At 39.4% G+C, this 24,490-nt stretch overlaps 3 protein-coding genes across 6 annotated transcripts in view; 2 read left to right on the top strand and 1 right to left on the bottom strand.

Annotated features, from left to right (window-relative positions):
- Nucleotides 1-202: 202 nt before the first annotated feature.
- gss (glutathione synthetase) lies at nucleotides 203-15,204 on the bottom strand. Its single transcript, XM_037104213.1, has 13 exons — nucleotides 14,949-15,204; nucleotides 14,152-14,293; nucleotides 11,654-11,799; nucleotides 10,361-10,436; nucleotides 10,027-10,166; nucleotides 9,186-9,302; nucleotides 8,371-8,451; nucleotides 8,166-8,243; nucleotides 7,978-8,047; nucleotides 6,448-6,642; nucleotides 5,866-5,947; nucleotides 4,810-4,999; nucleotides 203-2,427 (listed from the first exon to the last, which is right to left on the bottom strand). The coding sequence occupies exons 2-13, from the start codon at nucleotides 14,281-14,283 to the stop codon at nucleotides 2,304-2,306; spliced, it is 1,431 nt and encodes a 476-aa protein (XP_036960108.1). The 5' UTR covers nucleotides 14,284-14,293; nucleotides 14,949-15,204; the 3' UTR covers nucleotides 203-2,303.
- A 108-nt stretch (nucleotides 15,205-15,312) lies between these two features.
- Nucleotides 15,313-21,838, top strand: zgc:103759 (U8 snoRNA-decapping enzyme). 2 transcript variants are annotated; one of them, XM_037104214.1, is made up of 5 exons: nucleotides 15,313-15,437; nucleotides 17,940-18,071; nucleotides 18,284-18,324; nucleotides 20,306-20,573; nucleotides 20,762-21,838. In XM_037104214.1, exons 2-5 carry the CDS (start codon nucleotides 17,940-17,942, stop codon nucleotides 21,005-21,007), a joined length of 687 nt encoding a protein of 228 aa, XP_036960109.1. In that variant the 5' UTR covers nucleotides 15,313-15,437; the 3' UTR covers nucleotides 21,008-21,838. The 2 variants fall into 2 exon arrangements, with proteins under 2 accessions (XP_036960109.1, XP_036960110.1); XM_037104215.1 differs by lacking the exon at nucleotides 15,313-15,437 and adding an exon at nucleotides 17,710-17,773.
- A 1,652-nt stretch (nucleotides 21,839-23,490) lies between these two features.
- arhgap4b (Rho GTPase activating protein 4b) overlaps nucleotides 23,491-24,490 on the top strand; it is a 36,527-nt gene continuing 35,527 nt past the window's right edge. For 2 of the 3 annotated variants that reach the window (XM_037102939.1, XM_037102938.1), the window contains exon 1: nucleotides 23,493-23,725. The gene's annotated coding sequence lies outside the window, so the exon portion shown is untranslated. Of the gene's footprint in view, nucleotides 23,726-24,490 lie in introns of all 3 variants that reach the window. The other variant, XM_037102940.1, reaches the window with a different exon arrangement.

The raw sequence follows: 24,490 nt of genomic DNA, 5'->3' as shown, positions 1-24,490 counted from the left end.
TGTGTGGAGTGTGTATGTATAACAAGCTCGAAGAGTTATCATCCCTGGAGGTTTCACAACTATGGGCTGTTTTTTTTTTTTTTTTTACCTGTTACCTTCTTTATATTTTCATTCATACAGCCTATGAGAATAATACCACTGATGTGCTTGATGTTTTTGTGGGCAGGTGATTAAATAAGCAGAGATTTAACATACACAGATATACAGACAAGAAGTTTATTTTTCAACATGTGGAGCAGTACTTTTTTGGTACAAAGAGTCAGACATTTGGTTCTTAATTCTCCGTCATCACATCTTAAATATTTCAGTAAATATGTTTCTCTGTTGCACAATCACAGTGTTGACCCTAGAATGCATCATGGGAGGTAAAGATGACTCTGTGGTGAATTTTTGGCAAATGACCTACAGTTCAACAACCTACAGCTTTGAATGTGAGTATCCCTGATGTGATGGCTCTTTTCACTGCAAATACTATTCTCACTTGCTAGTTCTGATGGTTCAGATTTGCTATTTATTTGTTGTCTTTTAACATTAAACATTTTTCATCTTAATATAACTACAATGGAAAAAACAACAATAAAAAAAAATCTCATCCATCAAAACATCATATCACAATAAGCTTATTGCTTTTGGATGTTGAGTTGTTTTCTTTTAACTTAAAGCAGTTTCAAACTATATATTTTCATGACAGGTGCAATAAAAATACAGACAATTATATTCTTTTATTATTGATCTAATATTTAAGTCAATATTTCCATTTAAAAAGCATCATTAATATGTATAAAATGATTGCAAATGATGGGGGGCAATTTTTAGCCACCGATTTTGTTAAAGCATTCCAAGGTTAAGAAATCATGGCAACATTTCATAGTGTCTGTATGTATAAGATGAATAGTTTGTCAGTTGCTAGTCTTATTCATAAAGACAAGCAGCAGCCAGCATAGTTTAAATGATAAAACAATTCGAAAAATCATCAAATAAAAGGTGGGGAACAGCAACAAAAAGCTGTCTAAGGGCACTTGATTTTTTTTTTCTGTTCTAAACTTTAAGAAGTCAAGAGATTACACCTGTTATTCCTGTTAAACTTAGATTCTACTTTTTGCTACAATTGTGACACTTTTGCCAAGAGTTAATAAATGTAGGTCAACCTGCTATCCAAAAGTTTCACAAACTACATACTTATTCTAATCAGTACAATACACTGTGTTGAGTTCTGTTTGGGTGTTGCAGCAACGTTTACGTATACTGCAAGATGTTTAGAATATTCCTACATTAGAAACAGTCACTCAAACCATCTTCACTTCAATTGGGAATGTTGTAGTCACATAAGTGAACCACAAGATGGCAGCTCAGCACCACCACCATGTGTCCAATGTTGGGCCGCTGTCAATGCGAACTCAAAAAAACCCAAACAAATATGATGTCAGAAATGATCCAGGAAGAAAAAAAAAAAGCATGACAGGGAGAATTCTGAACTAAACATGTTAAGATTCACTTTTATAAATTGAAACATGAGGTAAAGTCTTCACAGTTTGCAGTGAATGATGAACTGGTCCTTCGTTCCCTCATGTTTTTATTATGTTTCCGTTTCTACTGAAAGGTGCACTTTGTAGTTTTGGGGAAGAGATTTTAAATCGAATAAGCCACCTGACCTGAAAAGGACAACACAATTTTATACTGTTTCACTTTGTACTTGGTGAACCCTGCCACTTATTTAGCTTCAAAAAGTGTTCTGGGGACCTTATTTTCCTCTGAGAACAGCTTCTACATTCAGTTGTGGAAAAAAATAAATATTCCTACGTTTGTATCAAAACCTCCTTAATGTTGTAAATATTAAATATCTGAGTTTGAATTTCTTTTCTAAAGCTACTTAGTTCCCCTTTAAGTAGTTACTGGCTTTAAGTGGTTAAAAATTGTAAAATATACTCGTCAGTGTATATTTGAGAGCAGCGCTCCTTTTGAACAGAATCCTTGTGATATCAAAAGCTCATAAAGCCCTCATAATCCCTTTAGAGCCACTGATATTGGTAATAAATGTAAACCAACACCAAGCAACACTAGAATAACCCTAAGAGATTTGTCTACTGCATCACCACAGCAGGAGGGATCCTGCGGCAATGAAAGCATCAGAGAGCCTAAACTGATTTCCTTCAAACCAGTCTCCAGTTAATTATATGTGGGTCTCTCACACTTGCTCACCATCACTTCTATACTGTGACACAGCTCTTAAGTACAACCTTGACTTTACTGTTGTCCATTTGAATTCCATTTTCTTGTTGAAAGCCCAGTAGGAATGTAAATTCTCAGAAAAGTAGAGGATTGTCCAGTACAGCCACTCCTGCTGCAACACCTCCATCTGAGTGTTCTGAACTCTTGGTCCTCAGCAGATGACCCACACAGTCGTTCATCACTGTGTCTTTACCTTGTCTGTTAGGAAACAAAGAAAAATTACACATAATGTTGAACTATGCCACATAAACGCAATAATGTCAGGAGAGTGTCTTCTGGTTTCCTTCGCCTTCCTTGCCAAAAATGTGTAAAATAGACAGCAAGCACACACCTGATGTCCTGTACATCTACCAACATGTGATGTTTACTATGCAATGCATGCTGATGTTTAATTTAGTTTACGTATCTTATATCTCTACTGGGATACAAAGTACTGTTTGCAAACAAAAGGTACATTTTGCAAAAAAGTATTGACTTATTATTAAGTTATGTTTACACTTTATCAGTCCCAATATGGAAAGTGATCTGTTTTTATAAAAACCTGCTATCTGACATGTTAAATGTATGTTTACAAAAGCATTTTATCAACAAGTGACTCATTTTTTTCAAGTGAGTTTGAAGGTGCACTGTTTAAAATGGCTGGGCAATTTTGTTTACAATAAAATCATTCAAATAAAAGCAATACTTTTCATAATTTCTTTGTTATTTGTAGTTTACCATTTTAATAGATTTTTTTCCCCTCTTAAAATTGAGTTTGGTGTGAAAAAGTCAGAGATTGAAATTTTAGGCCCTATCACCCAGCTCTAGGCTGTAGTCTTCTTGGCAGAGACACAGTCAACTTGAGGTCACACAACAGTCAGCCCAGTTAGCAACTAGTTCTTTGAGTCTGGTCGGTGTGTCTGGGGCCTTACAGGGGTGTGCATAATGATGCAGTCATATCCATGACATAACACCCGTCATGAACATGAAGAACTCTTTGAATGTTTATGACTGCTGTGATTTAGTTGTTAGAAAATGTGACATAATTGACTGATTGACACTTCAGAATTGCTTTTCTAAAGTGTCATTACGCAATTTATGTCACTTAACGTTTGTAACATTGTTTGGATTTATTTGATCTTTTTATTAGATTGCCAGAACATCACTGTTCTGACAATGATTGGAGGCTAGCTTCAAGACACAGCATAACAGTACTGAGATGTTTTTCTTGCCCATTTTGGCTCTGACTTAGCTAAGATGGGCACTTCCCACAAAAGACTTATGACTCATTTGTTCAGACTTCGCCCTGACCCCGCATAGCATAGCTCTGTCTGCTAAATGTCCTTGATGTAAATACAAATGTAAATGTAAATGCACTAGCTTGAAGGGTAAACAAGCCGACAAGCTAAAGGCAGCTAGCTACAGTTAGCCATTAGCATAGTTAAGATGTTTCAGTGTCTTAATGTCCAAATGGTTCCACTGAGGTAAAACAAAATCAAAAAACTGTCATGACAGTTAAAAACGGTCTCATGACCCAATTAACACGTGAAGTAATAGTTTCTTCATTCTGATAATTAGGTTTACTATGACATGTTTATGATAGTAATAGTTATGTTGTCTTGATTAATACCACATTGTCATTGCAGAGACAATGTCAATTTTGCGTTAAAAACTACATAATCAACCAAATAACACTAATGAAAACAGTCATAAACATCCATAAACACTCCTTTATGTTATTTCAGTAATGAAGGTGACATATCAGTCCTAAGAGGACCCCTGCAAATCAAGTGTTTCCATTAAAGCTGCAATACCAGCAGAATCATCAATAACACAAAAAAAAAACATATTTTTTAAGTCGATGTGGTGAACTTGTTATCAACAGTTCTTATTTACATATCCAGGAATAAAGGAGAAACATTAACATTCCTTTGGCGTGATCTTTCTCTCCACCTGGTAAATTAAAGTCCAACATTAACTTTTGTTCAAAAAATAAAAAGTTTTTGGTTTCCACCGACTCCTACAGGAATTATCTGACTCTTGAGCTGCTAACACTACATTAAAATGCTCTGCACAAAGGAGGAGACTTTTGTAGGTTTGTCACTGCGATTTGCATGAAAGAAAAATACTCATTTGATCAGGTTAGTGTAGCTTTAAAGATAAAATGTCCTGAAAATTAATATGTTCACTGTTTTGCTTTAAAGCTTCAAAGAGTGGCTCATAATGCCATTTTAATGATCAGATAACTGGAGGATCACATTAGAATTGGCATGAACTTTGCGATGTGCCTCTGTGCAGGCTTTACTCTTACATTTCTTATACTGGGCTGAGAAGCTAAAGCTGTAGAGGTGGGGGAGGATGAAGGATTACCAAGAGCAAGAACCTTCTCTGTACTTATTGGCAGTGAGCATGAAATCAAAACTGACTTCAATGATTCTTAATGTATCCTTTAAGAAACCTTGAATTATACAGCTCTATCTGCTTGTGGTATAGTTCTAATATATGTCAATCATTTCTGAGTTAAAGTTGAATGTAAGTGAACTAGTATTTAAAGATGACATTCTCCCCTAAAATAGTAAAAATTAAATGGTGATTACATACCTGACATACACTCCAAACGCTCCAAGTTCACTGAGACAGTTACTGATTTGGAGTGGAGCGTCTCGTCTAAGCAGGTAGTTCTGTACAGGCGCAGGATGGATTTTATCCATCAGAATGTAGGCCGTCCTCTCTGTGCTCTCCTTCACTCCCTGGAGGACCTGGCAGATCTCTGATCCATAGATGTTGTTACCTAGAGAAATGATGGTGCAATGAAGTGTTAGAAAACTTTCAAGATCTGAACTTGAAAACTTACTCAGACTTCAAAATCCAAAGCCTTTAGGGAGTAGTTCCATATTAGTTAAAACAACTTATTTGCTCACTTGCCCAGAGCTGGATCAGAGGATCAATACCACTCTGAATTTCACAAATCGACATGTCATAACTCATATTTAATATGTACTAAAACAGAGATGTTAAAACAAGACACTAAAGTTTTTCAAGGGTTTATGTGCCAAACTATTCATTGGCCTTGCACATTAACTTCCTGCAGTCTTTAGTGGTTGCCTGGCAACCTCTCAGTGATGACAAAAAACCCAGGAAGTTCCTACATTTAGATAGAGCCAGGCTGGCTGCTTCTTCTTCTTCTTCCTGCTAAATTACCAGTATGACTGTCTCAATGGTCATTCAACAAAATACATCTGTTACAACAGCCACTTTGTAAAAGTGTTCATTTTCTTCTATATTTTGTGATCCTACACAAGCACATGTTAAAACACAAACATGCAGTATGTTCCACAGAACACATGGACAAACGTTGTTTGATAAATTATCAATAAGCGTGTTAAAATAACTGATTTGGGAGAAAAAAACCCTACAAGTGTACAACTTCTCTTACCTCAAGGGTTTGTGATTTGATGTGAAATTTTATCTGACTTTAGACTTGATGTCCACAAAAGGTGAATACTAACTTCTAGATGCCTTTTTCAGGAGCACAATATCAAACCACTAAACGTCGTGTAATCTATCATGAAGTTACTGACATTTCATACTCTCCTGGCTTAAGAAATAGTGCCCAATATGGCAATGGTTTTAGGATTTTTGTCTCTGTTATTGTACCTCCTCCCTCTCGCTGAGGCTTCAGGACAAACTGGTCAGGTGCTGCCAAAGCCATTGCTACCGTTTTGTCACCCTCTGGTCCCTTAAGACAACAACAAAAAAGAAACAAAGAAAGAAAACAGGGCAAGAAAAAAATGTTACAATGTAACCATTTCACTTTAACATTATATGTATGAATTTCAGTGCAAAAAGTACAAATACTTCACCATATTAATCACTTCTTATTAGCCCTATATAAGCAGATTGTAACATGATCTCAGTTGCCACTAAAGCCTGAGGATGATTTGTTGTAACTGTTTAATGCTGCTTGACTGAGGATTTTGTTTAAGGTCAGATTTTCTGCGACAGTTCTAAGAATGTGACTTCATGCACGTTCTGCTGTGTCTCAGTGCCTTCTGCTGCTCTGCTAAAAGAAAGCAAAACTTGCTGAGAAAATCTAGAAATGGAGCCCACTAACACCAACTACTTACACAATGCTCACAAAGTTCCCCAGAGCCCCATTAACACCAAATAGTCATGATCATAATCAACTCCAGCCTAAAAACACTGAAACAACTGTGTAGGCAAGTGTCATTTTCTCACAATGTCAAGAGTGTAGAGGCCGGTGAACGTTGCTCTGATCTGCTCCACTACTTGCGGTTTGTCAGGGAAGAACTTCTCCAGAACTCCAGGTTTGGCGAGCACCTGCTGTACCTTCTTGGTTCCAGCCAGGTGAGTGCTGATATCAGGACACTTTACAGCCAGAGAGCGCTCCATCATAAGACGAGCTTCCCAAGTCTATAAAATAAATAAATAAATAAAATAAAAAACACAAATGTGTTTCACTCTTTCTGATACATCCAGTTCATTTGAATGAGCCTATGATTCAAGACAAATTAATTCAGACCATCAACACAGTAAAGTGCTGTGTAATAGCATTTTCATACAGAGACCCTAGCAAAACAAACCAACAGCTAAAACCTGCAGGTGTACATTCCTGGCACAATATTTTGTAACATGAGTGCTCTATTTCTACTATTTTACCTCACGATTGTCGCAACGTAAAAGAAAAAAACTGCAAAGTAGAAAGGTCAAAATCATTCCTCTTATTATTACTTAGTGCTTACCAGTGTTTTGGTGTCTCATACACATTTAAGCTTATAGATACTGAAATGAAACTTCCTGGAACAAATATCGCCTCAACAGTACCTCAAAACTTCAGGACTCCAACACAACCACATCGGCTCAAACACAGAGATGGTTTCAGACTGAATGCCGAGATGTATCTAATGCCTGTTCTCTCTTGGTCAACATTCCTGGCGAAACATTGGGCAGCAGAGCATAAAAGCAGTTTGTTTTTCTCTGACTGGGGGAAGGGAACATGTAGCACCAAAGAATAACAGAAGAATAAAATAGAGCACTGAACGCTGTAGTGCTCACATCATCGATTTTATAAGCTGCTAAAAACATGAGAAACAATGAACAACATACTATTAGGGTCGGATACAGTTGTATCTGTCAAAAGTCTCAATCAATAAATACAATGCTGAGAAAAACAAAAATAAACAAGACCGTCGAATCATTTTAAATGACTGTAAATGTTATACATTTACAGTGGGTTTTCTAAATGCTGCCTATGTGTTGTCAAAATGGTGAAGATCTTTACTAAATTTGCTTGTGTTTTATCTATTTGCATGCATTTTTTAATTAAGTTGCAGCATATTTGCCCTTTTGGCCAACACATTTTCAAATGGGTAAAACTAATCCAAGTTTGGAAAGACATATCGGACAACTGAAAAACTCTGCATTAATCAAATTGCTTGCATAAAAAGGCAATGAATGTTTTTACTCTTGTAGCCTCATTAGAGGCCTGATTCTTCTGCCAATTTATATCCAGTGAGGGAGAGTGTGTAGCTGCAAAGAAGAAAGGGAGTCTGTCTCTTAGAATGCAACTCCAACTGTTTCATTTGGCAAAAGTACACAGTCAGTTTTTACTCCTCTATGTCCATTCCAAACTAGAAACTTGGAGATGGAGGTGTCTGCCTAAAAAAAAATCTTTTTCTATCTTGACTGCACTTCACGTCATCACTAAGTCAAAATACTAGAACAAGGAAATAAGATTAAAGTGAAGACCTTTTCAGAAGGGTAGTTCTGGGGCATATAGCCATTCCTGAAGTACACCACTGCAACCTCTTGGCCATCACTGAAAAGAAAAAAAAAGGAATTAGAATTTTATTTAACTGCCGTGTCAAGAACATCATTTCAATGCATGAATAACCCTTTTATATTGATTTCAATTTAAATGACAGAAACAGACTTACACAAACAACCTCTTGTCCTGATCGAGGGACCCTGTCTCACAAACATCATCGAATCGCTTTCTTTTGGTGGGAATGTTTCTGAAACACATTGACAGACAGTGTGCTGTTTATTTCCACACCATTCACAATACAAGACAACACTGTGATTGTCTATTTCTAGCTTGTTCCATCTGGTCGGAGACAGCTCCTCGGTACTAACACATACCTCTTCCACAATTCGTACTCAATGCATCGCTGATCAAAGATGTTCCTTTGGCTCTCTTCCACTAAGAACATGACGATGGCTCTGCAATGACAATAGCTCCTGTAAAACACTCTCGCGCAGCATAGAAACAAATTTGCAACTCAATGCACATACATCTCCATCCTGGTTTGTGACTGGACAATCAGGTCCATGGAGGTGCATCACCTTCTCAGATTGAAAAAGCCCCACATCACTGCTCTGATTGGTTATATTAAATTGTCTATTCAGATTTGGCCTGTGATGGGTGATTTAATCTTGGAAATCAGTAATGAACTTCTAGACTCAAACGCATTTGCTGATTAGTCTGGACATACCAGGCTACCGTCTTACTAACTTTAAACAGGCTTTCAGACATTGTGTTACTCTGATAGCCAACAGATCTTACTGCTAATTGTTCTGATCAACACCTAATAGTAAATACACTGAATTTCTGAAAACACTGCTTTTTTGATCAACTCAGAATGAGGCCTTGAAATTAAGTCGGTGTTTCAAGTGATGCTGAAAAGAAATATGCTACATGTATGCTCACACTTTAACTACACCAACTACATTAAGCCAAGCACATCATTTTAGTAGTAAAGGGTATGCTAACATCAACAGCGACACCATTTGATTTTACTAGATTGACTTGTTGGTTTCCATCCACAGTTTATCATATTGATTCTCTCTCAGGAGAGTCGGTGCTGTAACAGTATCCAGCACTTAATCTCTCAGACAGATAGGCAATGACATGTAGTTTGATAAGGTTGACTTCAGTGGATGTACTGTATTCCTACCTCTCTGATCCATAGAGCTCCCAGGCTTTGGCAACAGCTCTCGCTAGACCAGCTGCAGGGTTGTTGTCTAGGATGCGCTGGCTCTCCTCCAGTCGGCCAGCCATCTTCAGGATTTGTCTGTGGGGCACGATGAAGAGTACTTATAGGTAGGACTGCACAGTTAATTGAAAATATATCAAAAATGCCATATGGCCAAGTGCATTATCCACTGAGAACCACAGAGTTGCAATTTTTTAGTCAATTTAAAATGTGCGAACAGTAATGTAATGAAGTACTGTAGCAGTTCAGAGATACAAATCTTGTGACGTGAGAAAACATGTTTGTTTTGTACAGACCCCTACAAGTGTCACATCATCAGGATTTTGATAGTTTTTTCAGTGACAATCATAGGGCAATAATAATGTCAGAACAATCACAATGTTTTTTGTTTGTTTGTTTTGGTAACATAAGGTGCTGCCCAAGCAACATTAATCGCAGCTTGTGATCTATTATTACATTTTGACTGCACTTTATTCCTCTAACTGTCCTTATTCATTTCTCTTGATTCAAGCAACAACGAACTGCAGGCAACACAGGAACAGTACCTACCAAAGGGCCGACCAAACTATGTGAAAAGGCTGTCTAAAGGTTAACCAAATCTGACTACCTGAGGCCACTGTTGAGTCCTGGAATGTGACTCAATTTGCATGTAAAATGCTGATCACCAAACGATCCGGCTGGCTACAAAAATGTCGTAATAGATTTTAATTGCACCGCTATCCTCATTATTTACATCACACTTCAAAAACCCTCGCTTTATATATACCACAATGTATGGTTGATTTGTTAATCACTGACTTACCGGTGTACATCCGGTGTGCGTGAGGTTAGACCTCCGAAACTGGCAGCAAAGGTGTTGATTTCTATCTGCTTCAGAGACGACGACCCATTGTCTGTCTGATCCAGCATGTAGTCAGACCGATTGACACCCAACACAATAGACTGGGAAGAAGAAAACAATCAGACTCCTTAGACCACTAATGTGTGAAGTTGCAGTTTTGTGTGAGACACTGAGAAGATTTTGTTGGATATTTATATCTAGGATTGATATCAGTGGTAACAGTATTAATCTTATTCACAGTCCTGGACTGGTCACAGGCTGAGTTATCAGTTATCACAACTTGAAAAACACATACCTGAGACCTTCCTTCTGTAAGGATTTGTTGGTGGATCCTGAACAACCTCGCAGTGAAATCATCCACTGCAATGGTGCTATTAACAAACAACATCACTTAAAATCCCCATGTCAAAGTCTTTCATTACTTGCCAAAGATTCAGTCAGAGAATGTCACCACAACAAGATCTTTCAAAGATTTTTTGTCATGCAATGCTATGCCGCTACTTGAAATGGAAAAGCACAGACCTGCCAACCTTGAAGATTAAATGTTGGTGTACGTTTGTACGTATATATGAAAATAACTGATGTTTAAAAGTAGATTTTTTTTATAGAAGAATCGATCAAGGATGGATTTGAGTTTATCCATATATTTATTGATATATCTAAATGTTATTTCATGAGGAGCAACTCGAGAATGGCCACAAATGAATATTTTTCCTGTAATCAAAATTAAGTTCATAAAGAAAACAGACACAAGTTGGTACCCCTTCTTCCTCCAGGACTCTGTTCTCTGCTGAAGTAATTTCACTGCCTGCAGGGAACCTTCTGCCAGGAGAGGGAGGAAAGGCTACTTATGTCTCAGCCAGCAGTTCACAAGATTATGCGATAAGGCAATCTATGCTTAACAGTTAAGACAGCTTTTTTTTGGCTTGTTCGTAACAATGTGCAGAGCTTACACACTTTACAAACAGACAAGATTATCATATTGCTTCTCCACATATTAACATGCAGGATTTACACTCGGAAAATGTTTTATCGCACATACATCAATAAGCATTAGTAGGAGGAGCTCCGTAATAATTTCGATATTGTTTAGACACAGGGCCAGTTGGACACTCTTGTTTTAGTACTCATCTCCATGTTCACTGAACTTTCCACACACTCTGTTTACCTTGACAAAAGAGTTCAAAGATCAGTCTTCACCTGAGGAAACAGCCAGCTGGAGGGCGGAGTGAGAACTAGATTGATTTGCAGATCCAAGCTAGTCTCTTCAAATGGCAATACTTATTTTGTCCATCACTCCCACAATATTTGTTGTTTGGGTTTAGGCAGACGGACCGAATCCAGCCTCTCTTTTGGTTTTCGGCAGGCTATGTGCTTACTGCTGCTGCCTTGTGCTTTTATATGAATATTGACTCTCACCTGGTCAAATTCACAAGGCGCCCCAAGTTTTTTTGAGTATTTCAGAGTGACAAAATGTAAAAGCATACTTTGCTGTCAAAAAAATGCACACAGGTTGGCAGGTCTGCACCGCACAGAGAAACTTCTTAACGACTGAAAATGCTAGCATCATGTGAGGCTCATATGCTACCTCGCTAGAGCCTCTTCCAGGAAGTCAGGATCCTGGCTGATCTTGTCCACCAGTGTGTTGTAGTGAGTTTGCACTGCCAGAGCCTGGAGGAACACAGCCTTCGGCACAGGTGTGGGGAAGAGTGTGAACGGGGCGTAGGTCACTAACTGAAAAACAAGTAGTAAAATGTGAGAAAAGAACGCTGACATCACAAAACTGTTCATAAATAAAACTCGCAAGCAGTGGATGTGGAATGTGAGGAGTGAAGAAAAGCATTTGGGCAACAAATCCCTGTAATTGCCAACACAAGCTTAATAAAGATCTGTCCCAAATCCTGTGCCCTCAAACAGAACACATTCCTAACATGACTTCACACGGAACACTCCTCTTTTACAAGCAAAGGCACAAACAGCCCCACTGGTATTGAATGGTGTCCCCTTTCACTGGCCATGGCTCACTTTGTCAAATCACACGCATACACGTTCATATCGGTTTGCTCTATAAACTGAAGTGTATCTTCTTTCTAAATTACCTTAAAAAAGAATTGTTTTGGACTATGCGATGACCTCAACTCAGTTGCAGAACAGAACACTGCTGGCTTTATCCATTGTGACAAAAGTGTGTTCTTATGTTAATGTTCCTAATGGCTTCATGGTGCTTGAGTGGAAGCAGAGATGCTGCTCAAACAAATGCAAATTATCTGTATATTCTGTAATGTCTGACAAAGGTTGTCAGAATTTTTGATAGTTTGATACTTTTTCAATGCTATTTGACAGTACTGAAGCTATAAAAGAAACAGGCCAACAGTCAACATTATCAATGTGTCGGTATGTGTTAAGAGCCTTTTTTGCACCATCACTGCGTGCAGGCTGTTAATGTTGATTAAAAAAAATGATCCTACTTTGTGTTCGTGGAGAGGAAGACATTCTTTTAGAAAAGCCTTTGTGTTACTGTGACAGCATTCAGTTTATACTTGTGCTGTTCATATGAGTTAAACGCCGATGTCACAGGGTCCAAACTAATACGGTTGTGGCTCCGAAGTTACAGTGAATCCATCAACAGGCAGGCAAGGAAATCCAGACAATTTTTTTTTTTAAATCAACAAATGCTCCTCTGTCTGTGACAATCAAGTTTGTTCTGCAACAATCTCAAGTTACAGGCACTGAGCAGATTTACAAACCCCACTCCCAAAAAGTTGTGATACTGTGTACAACATAAATTAAACAAAACAGAATAATTGTATATCCTTTTTTACATATATTGGTAAAAAACACAGTACAAAATAAAGTCAAAAAGTGTAAAAGTATCTTTTTCCCAAGCTGAGGGAAAACCCAATTAAAAATCATGCATATGTAATGATTTATACATAGACTTAAGTAATCACTTCTTTACTAAACTAATAGAAATCGACTGACTGCATCTACACTGTGTTTTAAATTAGCTGAAGAGTACCTTTTATTTATTCAGCACTTTCCATGATACTCAAAGACATTTTACAAAATAAAGAATGATAAGACTTTTTTGATAAAAGTCTCAAAGATCTTTCTTTAAGCTTCTTGCTTTGCATAGCATTCCATAAGCTCCTCTGCATACAAACCCTCAGGCCTTCAAGCTAATCAGTTAAATTTCAGGTCTGTTGACACAAGCATATGAAGAAGGGACAGAAACTGATAAAACAGAAACTATAAATGATTTTATATTGGCAGCCCGTGACAAGGAGGAGGACCTGCAGCGTGAGCTAAACTGCGACTGTTATAGATGGATCGTTTGTGAACGAATCAGTTCGAAGGAACGAATTTTTAACGTGAACCAACTGACCTGATTCCACATTTCACTTATCTCTCGTTCGTTCTTTCATTATCATAGACTAGTCACTGTGTTGATCAGTGTTTAGTTATCAGAGAGGTGAAGAGGACTGAGAGCCAGCCAATCGTATGCCGAGTCTAGGACACTGTTGTCGATTTTTAGTCAATGAGAGAAAGGAAAGCATAGCAACCGATTCCATGAAAAAAAAACAAAAAAAACCCCATTTAATTTCATTTGTAGCTCATCGTTCTCGTTCAGTCAGTCAGTCGCCCTTGGCTTACCTTCAATACATGTCAATTTAAGGTCAAGGTGAATATACACATTATCCACTGTTGCGTTGTCTAAACGTACACATAACCATGAAGTTGCAGCTATGTATTTGCTTTGTTATGTTGACCATTAGTACGATCTTTGGGAACAAGGAATTGAGAACTGTGCATCACATGACTCACCACTAAACAACGTTGTACTGGAAATGTGACTGAACGAACAAACGATATGAACGATTCTTCCTGCCGAACTGAATCTCGACATCGAACGATGAAATCCACCCCTGGTGACTGTGTCTTCACCATAAGGGAGAGAAGATCTTCCAAAATTTCTCGAATATTGCAGAGAAAGGTATTTTAATTTGCAAAATCCATGCTGGTCAATTCTATGTTAGTATTAGATTAAACAGAGTCAACCTAACTGATGCCGTTTTCACTTCTCACCTCTGATGAGTTTGGGGTCTCTTGGATCCTCATAAGGATACCCTGCTGTAGCGCCATATCTTTAGCCACATCTGCCAATTCTTTTATCAGTGAAGTGTTCATTATCACCTCGTCTGGTATCCCCTGGGCCATTCTGATTCACCTGAGACATGAAGAACAGTCAAAAACTGTGGTGAGACTGTGCAAAGCTTCCAATACACAGGGAGAGAAAAACACTTGGCACATAACAATACTACTGCTAACAACACCTTTTATTTATTCAACACTTTCCATTTTACTCAAATACATTTCACAAAATAAAGAATCAGAAAAGACACAGGAGGCTCCTTTCAATTCCACAGTCATGTATTCCTGTTTACACACACACACACACACACACACACACACACACACACACACATTTGTGAGTCAACTGTCAATCATAGCAGATTCAAATTCCTTCAGCTCTCAATTCTGCTTGTAAAATTACCTTTAGTATTTGATAACATAACCTGCCATTAAATGAACCATGAACTACTACAACTAATGCTACTTCTACTGCCAAAACAATGGCAATAAAATACTAACAGTCGTCATCTTAACTGTTATTACTGTTGTGTACCAGCCTGTTGCACGCAGTCTTTACCAAAATGCTCAACACAAGACAGAAGAACCTACAAGAATATAAGGGAATTTAAACAAGGATGAATAGATAAATTACAAGACATAAAGAACATATAAGTAAGTTAACAAAATAAGATTAACGTTGCGTTAATTTGCTCGTTGTGTGAGATACCAAAGCAACACTGTTAACTTACCAAACGTTGACAAACTAGGAACACACGTTGGAGACCGCTGGCTCACAGTCAGTGGTTGATGCGGTCGTAGCTAGCTACTGTTAGCTTTCTGTCCTCAGACCGTTTTTTTCCGTCAGTGTTTTGTGTCCTGCTCGAAAGCTTTCACGAGCACCTTGTATAGATCTGCGTAAACTAAATGTTATTACCAATTCAGCTGCATGCCTGTCCCTCGCAAGGCGACAACAAACGCTGCAGTGCACATTATCTTCCTGTAATGTGTGAAATCCGGACCTGCTGACGCCCTCATCAGTAGCCACAGTTGATTGGTCGGTCAGGACAGGTCGGGACATGCTATTGGTTAGACAGAGCCAGTTACTTCATTCAAGCCAATCAGTGCTCGTGACGTTGCCGAAACGATGAAAAGGCGGATCCTATTCTGAACAGCGGCTGACTGAAAGTGGCCGGGCTCTAAAGCGCTGACTGAAGAATGAGACAGCACTTCAGCGGCAGGTAATCTGTGAGCGGCGCGTGATAACGGAATGGTTTTGCTAAATGTCACTGTTGTCTGACCAAAACGGATGAAAACCACCACCATACCTAAACTTAACCTAACCAGTTTGTTTTCTCCATGAGGTTGTGCTAAACGGTGCAAACACGATAGTCGAAATACAGAGGGGTTGAAGGCTAACGTTAAATAAAACGTGGAAACAGAATTAACGCACAACAGCAGTTATTGTTATGACAATTCTGCCATGCAAGAGTGTCTCTTGTGTGGGGGGCGTAACGTTAGGACTCAAATAAAAAGAAAAACACATCAAACGTGCCATTTTAAGCAGTGTAACTATGAGGTCAGGTCAAGACTTTTACTCAAGTACTATTTGTATGGGTCACCTTAAAGTTTACCAAATCAATATTTTAACATGATATCTTTACTTGGCAACTTCATATAACGCTGATATTTTCTAATGAATGCTAACATACATTGCTTGTAGGCTGCTGCTTAGCCTTAATTTATGGTTTACACTACATATCAGGGCCCGTATTCACAAAGAATCTTAAGGCTAAAAGTAGCTCCTAACAGGCGAATTAAAGAGCAACTCCTACAAATAATGGGCGTGTCAGTCGTAAATTTAGGACTCCTAATTTTTGAACATAAGAGTTATTCACAAAACATTTTAGGCCTAAAAGTAGCACCTAAAGTCTGGGAGACCTTAGAAGTAGTCCAGAGGACTCCTAACTCGCTAAGACCTAGTCACAGCCGGACGTGCTGAAGACGCTAAATGACAGGGAATCATTAAAACGATGTCGGATGGCCCGCGAAGGGATTGAAGTTGTGGTTGAGTTGGTGAGGGACGCAATATCGTCCACAACCAACCGAGCACGAGTTAAAATGTTTGGCAACACGATATTTGGCTACGGGGAAAATGCAGCTCTTCGCACGGGACTAGTATTACCTGGGGACCTCAAGTGATTTAGAAATGATCCCACCACGTCTGTGTTTTGTGCGGTGCATTCGCACAGGATAAGAGAAATCTGTGTTTTAACTTGAATTTACATTATCCCCCGGGTCGATCCCACCGGAGCCCTTGCTGGAGCAGCACAATGGTTAGATATGGATATTTTTAATATAATAACTGGTGAGCCTGTTGAAAGATGGGAAAATGTTCCTTACTGCATGCATGTAATCCATGTAATCATCTTATGGCGAGATTTCGCTCTTCTGATGAGCCTCCTGAATTTGCACCCAAAATGCTGTCAAAACTTTAATTTATGATTCCCAACGCAGCCTCCATAATTCTCGACCGGGAAAAGGGCAGAAACAAGGTGGAAAACACAAAAAAAAACCTTTAGGGAAAACGACCCCAAATCACAGAGATACCGATTCACATGGGACTAATTATCACATGACCTCTGTGTTTGGCAAAATATGGTAATTTGCGGTGGAATTTTTACTTTACAAATTACGGTCTTGGCAGATCCACGGAATTAAGAATAGGGCTTTTGTCAGTCAAAAAAGTTGCATTCCATCAATACACAAATTGTCTTTGACGCATGTTACAATATACTGGACATTGTTGCGAAATGGCCCGGATCAACACAAGATTCCCAAATTTCAATGGAGAGTAGTTTGACGCAGTTTTTCGAGCAAATGCCGCTTTTATTGGCAATTCACGTTTTTCATCGCAGTCTTCTAATTTGTATTTTTTGTCCGAAGCGTCACCGCTTCTAATAGTCCTTATAAATAGTCCTTATAAAACGACGTCATCCATAGCAAAAGAGAGTTACTTCTATTTTAGGAGTTCAGTGTTTTCATAACTAAAATTGGTCTCAGCGGCTTTGTGAATTACTTTTAAGAAACGACTCCTACATAAAAACTATTAGTCCGATTTAAGAGTACTCCTAACGTTAAGATAAAAGTCTTTATGAATACGGGCCCAGGTCCTGAGTTAAAACCAACACACCTCTATAAAATAATTTTAAAAAATGAAATAAACAGAAAAGTTGTTACAAATATATATATGAGTAAAAATCCTTCCAAAAATAATTACAATTCCAAATCAAGTTAAGGGATTTTTTCATCATCAAGTGTCATTTTATGATAGATTTATGATATTTTTATGATAGATAGATAGATAGATAGATAGATAGATAGATAGATAGATAGATAGATAGATAGATGAAAGGTTCAGTCCAAGGCAGAGTCACCAGTTGTTACTCTACTCCACACCAGCAGGGGGAGTTAAGACTTTTTTGATACAAGGCTCAAAGATCTTGCTTTGCATAGCATTCCATAAGCTCCTCTGCACACAGCCCTCAGGCCTTCAAGCTAATCAGTGAAGTTTCAGGTCTGTTGACTCAAGCGTATGAACAAGAGACAGAAACTGACAAAGAAATTATGTTTATTTGCATGCTTTTACATTGGCAGCACATGACAAGGAGGAGGGCATGCAGAGTGAGCTAAACTGTAACTGTGTCATTTCACTTGCTCTGTGTTTGTGTGTACACTTGTAGATGGCTAGTGGACAGCTGTCGAGGGCGGAGGCGCTGGCGTGCTCTGGCTTCAGGCATGCGTGCCATGTGATGCTCTACTCTGACACGAAAACTCAGCTGTTTGGGAGAATTCCCATCAGACATGTCATACTGGTGAGGAGGAGCACCTTGTGTCTGTGTGTGAGCGTGCACGTGTTTGAAATTGGATGGAAATGATTGAGCCCTCACATGTATAAAGTGATGTAGACATTAGCGTTCGATGTTTCTGCGTGTTTGCATGAAAACACAGTCCTGTTTGTGTCTAAGGATCTCTGCCTGTGTGTGTGTGTGTGTGTGTGTATAACAGCCTCTGTCACTTCCCACAGATGCAGATGCGCTTTGACGGTCTGCTGGGTTTCCCTGGCGGGTGAGTCTTTCCTGGTGCTGCTCCTGTTTTATCCTCTGCTGTGCCCAGGTACCCCTAGCTTAGGTTTGTAAGTCTGTTCTTTTCTTCACAGATGAGCCCTGTGAAATGACGTAAACCTTTTCGGCACAGAATACACAATAAAGACAGAAAAATATGCATGCCAGGTTCTTCTGTAAGGTTGCTTATCCTGCCTTAAAAATACCGTTTCAAAATGCTGTAGTTGTCAGACACAAACTGCTTCATTAGTATTCGGCTTAATATGAATCACTTGTGCCTTTTGTATCAGTGATTTAGGGTATTCACTGCCAGAATTAATGGGCCATCTTTTGCTAACACAGTGAAATTATGTAATGTGGCTAGAAGAAAAGTCTGTAAATTCATGATGATGTATGCAAAAGGAAGGAACACTGTTACAGTGAATGGGAACAATGCTCCAAATGGTTTATCATAAATTTGGTTCAGGCATTCATGTTTGTCTTGGAATGAATAGTAATCATTTTGGTGATCCCATGATTTTTTGTCATCCAGCCCCATCATCGGGTCAGAGTTTGAAATTGTCCAATAGTTTGGTTTATGACTGAATACCTGCAAAGCCATTGAGAGAATCAGCCTCATCGTGTGTTCAGTGCTAAAGGGCATTTGTGCTTTGTGTGCAAATATTAACCCCTTAACGTTCAAAACTAAGATATGGAACATGGTAAATATTATAACTGCTAAACATCAGCATGTTCAAATTATGAAAATGTGACATCAGCATTTAGCTCAAAGCATCACTGTGTCTTAAGTAAAGCCTCACAGGATACAGTGTACTCCATGAGAATATTTTGAGTCAATACACTCACTACATATCCTAAAACCTGTTAACAAGTTGTATGGAACACAGTGCAGCCCTGGTTAAACTAAACAGCATGTTGGTGTTATAACGTGAGAGACTATTGAGCACAATAAAACATTCTGAATAGAAAACATTCTAACCAAAACAAAGAAAAGACAAATAATAAGCAGTAGTCAGTAAAATAATGTTATTCCACAGGTTGGTGTGTACTATGTGACTATTGACCATATTCACATGGCAGCCACTTCCTTTGATGTCATGCTCACCGTAGGAAGCTCAAATGTCATCCAGCTTTTTAACAGGATGCGAGTCCGACAAATCTGACAAATCTTTATCATTTTGATACTTGACATCAAATAGAAATTGAAAAGGCAACAGATATCATATTTCAAGTTAAAACCACACATTTGAAAACCTGATAGCTACCAGTAGACAACAGCAAACGTTATGATGCAGCCACTTCATAGCTAACATCACTGTTTGATAGTGGTGCAGAAATTACGATAGGAAAGGCATGAATTAATTCTAAGATATCACACACACACATCTGGTAAGGTATGGTCTGGTTTGCTGCTACGTTACATAACCTTACTTTACATTGCAAATTTAATTGCATCCAGTGTGTATTTCTTCTATTATTCCAATATTATAAATAAATCAGTGTGTCCAAATGATATGCTGATATTTCCAAATGAATGCACGCCTTCTGACACCATCCAAGGGTCAATTGGGTTGATGTGAGATGATGACAGTTTGTCAGATTCTGGAACAGTTCTAGTTACAGAAGTGTGAAACTGGAGCAAAATGGCCACCATGTGATATGGTCTGTTGTACTATGGACCATATAAGGTTTCTATTCACTTTTGAATGTTAATTTGTAATATTCTTAAATTGAAAACTTGATTCCAATAGTTTTGGGTTTATTTTAGTTGTCTTGTCTTTAACATGAGATGGCTATCAAGATCCAACGTGACAAGATGCAGGAACAGCTCAACAAGTTTGGGGCTTTAAATATAACAAGCTTTTTGGTCTGCTTGATTTACAAGCTCTCTACATTGACAGGTCTCAGGAGCACAGCACGGCGGCCATTGTTTATCTACTTTCATTTATGACCCTGACCTTTGACTACTACTCCCTACATTGCAGGCTTGTTAACCCATCTAAGGAGACTCTCGAGGAAGGACTTAGCAGGGAATTGTTAGAGGAGCTGGGTGTGGCTCTTCCTATATCGGTAGAAGATCATGTAGACTCCTGCTATGCCCCTGCTTCACCCTCTTCTTCCTCCTCCTCCTCCTCCTCCTCCTCTTCTTCCTCCCGTCTTATCACTCACTTTTATGTGAAGAAGATGGAAGAGGAGCAGATTAGGGAGGTGGAGAAAGCGGCTGCATCATCTGCAACAGATCATGGACAGGAGGTAGGTGTATGTGTGTGTGTTTCCTTCTGGAATGACTGATGGCAGCCATTTACCTGATCCCATGCTCTGTTCCTCATCACCTGCTCTGTCTCTCTCTGTCTCTGTGGCTCTCTCTTTCTGTCTCTGTGGCTCTCTCTCTCTCTCTCTCTGTCTCTCTGTGTGTCTGACTCACTCACTATCTCTCTCAGGTTCTAGGAATGGTCCGAGTCCCGCTCTACACCATGAAAGGCGGGGGAGGCCTTGCGCCCTTCCTGTCGCACTGCTTCATCGGTAACGCTCGCTCCCAGCTGGTCGACTCTCTGCTGCGCTTCAACCTGGTCGCCCCTGAGGAGTTGCACAAAGCCCTCACACACTCTCTGACGACACACACACACACGGCAGAGGACCTGAAAGCAGCCCTCGAGTTGACAGAGGCAAGGAGGAAACAGCGATGAAACACACATGCGCATGCAACAGCACATCCTCTCAGGCATGCTCATAGATACAGTTAGGCCTTCATCAGTGTTTACCCACACATTTTGTATTTCATCCAAAAATTAAGATTATTAAGATTAGTCATTATCTACTCCCCACATGCAGATGGGAATACACTTGAGTTTTTGTTGTCCACAAAACATTTCTGGAGCTTCACAGTAAAACAGAGTTGCAACATTCTCCTAAACAACTGAAGTAGGGACTTGTTTGAAAATGGTAAAAAATACATACTTCATACAGCTCTATCAGTATAATTCAAGTCTCCAGAAGTCCTGAGAACCCAAAACGATTTGAAAAGATGTGATTTATACCCTTTTTTTTACACCAAAATCTGTATAGTAGCTAAATGGGTTAGCACAGACCCCGTCTAAAGTAGGTGCACGAGCTTGATCACACATCGAGGATGCAATTTAGGATTTCAGGGCTTCGAGAGACCTGAATTGCACCAAATGATCTGTATGGAGTCAATTCATGTTTTTTCTTTTTTTTTTCTGGTGTTTAGTCCCCATCTTCTTCATATTAGGAGAATGTTGTAAAGTTGTTTTGCTGTGAAGCTCCAGAAATGTTTTGAGGACTTTGAAATGTCTCGCAACTTTCCATCAGCTTGAAGGTGAGTAGATGATGACTGAAGTTTTATATTTGAGTGAGCTTAACACACACACGCACAGTGCCACGCTGGTTTTTAGTTGGTGACTCATTATTGCCTACTGTGCATCAAATGGGGAAATAGGACAAAATTATCAGCTGCTTTGCCATTAATGGAAATAAATGCCTTTACACTTTCTATCATATTCTAGCTCTGTCATTTTTCTCCTCCTGATGTTTATTTCAAACAGAACAAATGATTATATGATGTGTGAAAGCAATTGTTGCAGAAATTACTTCTCCTTCAGGACATCTTTTTCTATCATAATGCTGTGATAAAGTTGATATTTTAATAATTACATCAGGAATTTTTAACACATCTCAGCATATTGGAAGCTAGTAGTGGCATACAAAAAGGGCAACGTGTGAAAATAGAATAGTGCACAGAAAAAATTGACACCACACAAGGCTGTGCCACCTTATATGGCAATTCATAGGCACCTTGTGGTTTTCTGTACCTGCCGAGATCAAAGAGGCAGAAAATATCCTCTTCTCAATGAGCCCCATCTCTGTGCTTTTCACATTTTTGGTGGTTTCATTTATGAAGTTATTGCACAGTGCTGCTGGTGCAATCCAAGGATTAATTACGTCCGTGACATACTATAAAGCCTACAGGCGAAGATTTGATTCTGTTTAAGTGTACCCTCGGTGCGCATAACGCGCCTGTACCAGATGTTGGTAACCTCATTCCACGACAATATTGCTGGCTGTGAGCTAGAACAGAGACATGGTGCTGCCTAATGTTCACAATATCTACTGTAAATGTGCAGTGTGAATCTTCCTACCATTTTTTTTTTTAAATGTATAAATGTGTAGTGCAGGAATACACAGAGAATATAACAAACATTGAGTTTATCTTTGAATCATTAATCATGCAGCTGGTTTACTACACTGCATTCAGTGTGATAAATCCACCCCAGTGTTGATAAACTGGATGCTGAATGTACCTAAAAGATGGAGTGAGGGGGTGAAAGATGCTGAGAGAAACACTCATTCACTCATCTTTTATTCAGCTTTAGAATACAATAGATTTATTGTAGAGTCAAGGACAGACGCAACCATAAATCATGAATACATACAGATCGAGCAGGTGTTAATAGAATTGGTGACGCAACTAGAATTCATGAGTGAAGTACAGTGTGATCTGTCGATACGTGTCTCTCAATCGAGAGTTGTTGTTTTTTTCTGCTGTCAAGAGGGAAAATGCACCACATCCGGTGCAACAGACAGGAAGCACAGGAGACGTTTTGTACAAAAAAAAAAGCTGCTGTCTGTGGATGTGTATATGCAATTCTGTGGTTCTTTTTCTGTGTGTGTGCGTAGGCCTGCATGCAGCTGCTTGAGGACATGCCTCCTTGAAGCATGAATGCATGTGTGTGAATGCGCTGGAAACGGTCGCATCCTGCACGAGAGAGTGCAGGATGCTGTCGTGTGATGATGCCGTGAGGGCGAATAATACAAGGTCATCAGAAAAACGTTTTCGAGAGAAAGGGATGGAGGAAGGGAGGGCAGTGCAGGCAGGGGATGGATGGATGGATGGGGGGAGGGAGGGAGAGAGCGGGAGCGAGGGATGCTGAGGGAGGAAGACAGTATATTCATAGCAGCAGCGGTATTTATAGCTGCCCAGAGGAGAGGAGAGAGCGGGGGGCGTGGCTTGGGTTGTGGCTTTCGCACTGCTTCACAAGGCAGTGAGGGAGAGAGGGAGGGAATGGGCGGAGAGAGGCAGCTCTGGCGCGAGTGAGAGAGGGGAGGCTATTTGGCATATTTGGCAGGAGAGGGAAGAAAGAAAAGAAGAGAGGGAGGGAGGGCTGTTTTTGAGTGTTTGCGTGTGTGTGTGTGTCTGTGTGTGTGTGTGTATGTGTGCGTATGTGCCTGAGAAATGAGAGAGAGGGACGAGGGAGGGAGGAGAGTACTGAGCTGAGAGAAATCTGTCAGATTCAAACACACTGCTCTCTGTGTATGTGTGATAGAGAGAAGAGAGGAGGAGAGCTGGGGAACAGATAGAGAGAGACTGAGGAAGACCACAAAGTGAGGTATGTACGGCTGTCACGCTGCTTATGAATCCCATAACAACCTGTGTGTTTGCGTTTGTGTATGTGTGAAAGGTCAGTGCATGCTTGTGTGACTAAACTGACTGTGTATTTATATATAGTTTAGTGTTTTAAAGGGACACTGTATTCACTTGGGATGGTCTAAGTGGACAAATGGATGTAGACTCCTGTCAGGGATATCAATTATGTAATATCAGTGCACCATTCTCAGTGTTGATGCTCTGCGTGTGTGTGTGTGTTTGTGTGTGTGCGTGCCTCTGTCTAAACATGCCTGTGTAATCACGCTGAGGTGTTTATGTGGCCATTGTGTGGAGCCTTGACCATATGGGTTGATTTACGACCATTGTAAATATAACTCAACACTCCTGTGCTGTTAGAGCTGTAGAGCCTTTATCCCCCCCCTCCTCTGTTTATCACCTACACTGTTTTGACAGCTAATTCACATTATGGTATTATATAATGAAGATAAGCAAATGGTTTCAACATCCTTTTTCGCGGAATCTGAAAAGTAGCATCTCCTTTGTGCTGCTGGTTTACAGTGCAACAACGAAGATTGTGATGGTAATGTAAAAGAGCGTCTTTTCCTCAGAAATTGTCATGTTTTTTATCTTGATGCATTGAAGTTTACTTGGCCCTACATGTAAGGAGGACCAGTTTCAGCATCAGGTGTAATTCCTTAAACATACAGTACAGTTATGCTGACTTCTCTCTTGAATGTCCACATTGATTCTAATCCTAGAAATGCAG

This window comes from Acanthopagrus latus, chromosome 7, assembly GCF_904848185.1.
Source record: "Acanthopagrus latus isolate v.2019 chromosome 7, fAcaLat1.1, whole genome shotgun sequence".
NCBI classification, from domain to species: Eukaryota; Metazoa; Chordata; class Actinopteri; order Spariformes; family Sparidae; genus Acanthopagrus; species Acanthopagrus latus.
The sequence above is the reverse complement of the archived record's forward strand: the minus strand, read 5'-3'. Positions and strand labels throughout refer to the sequence as shown.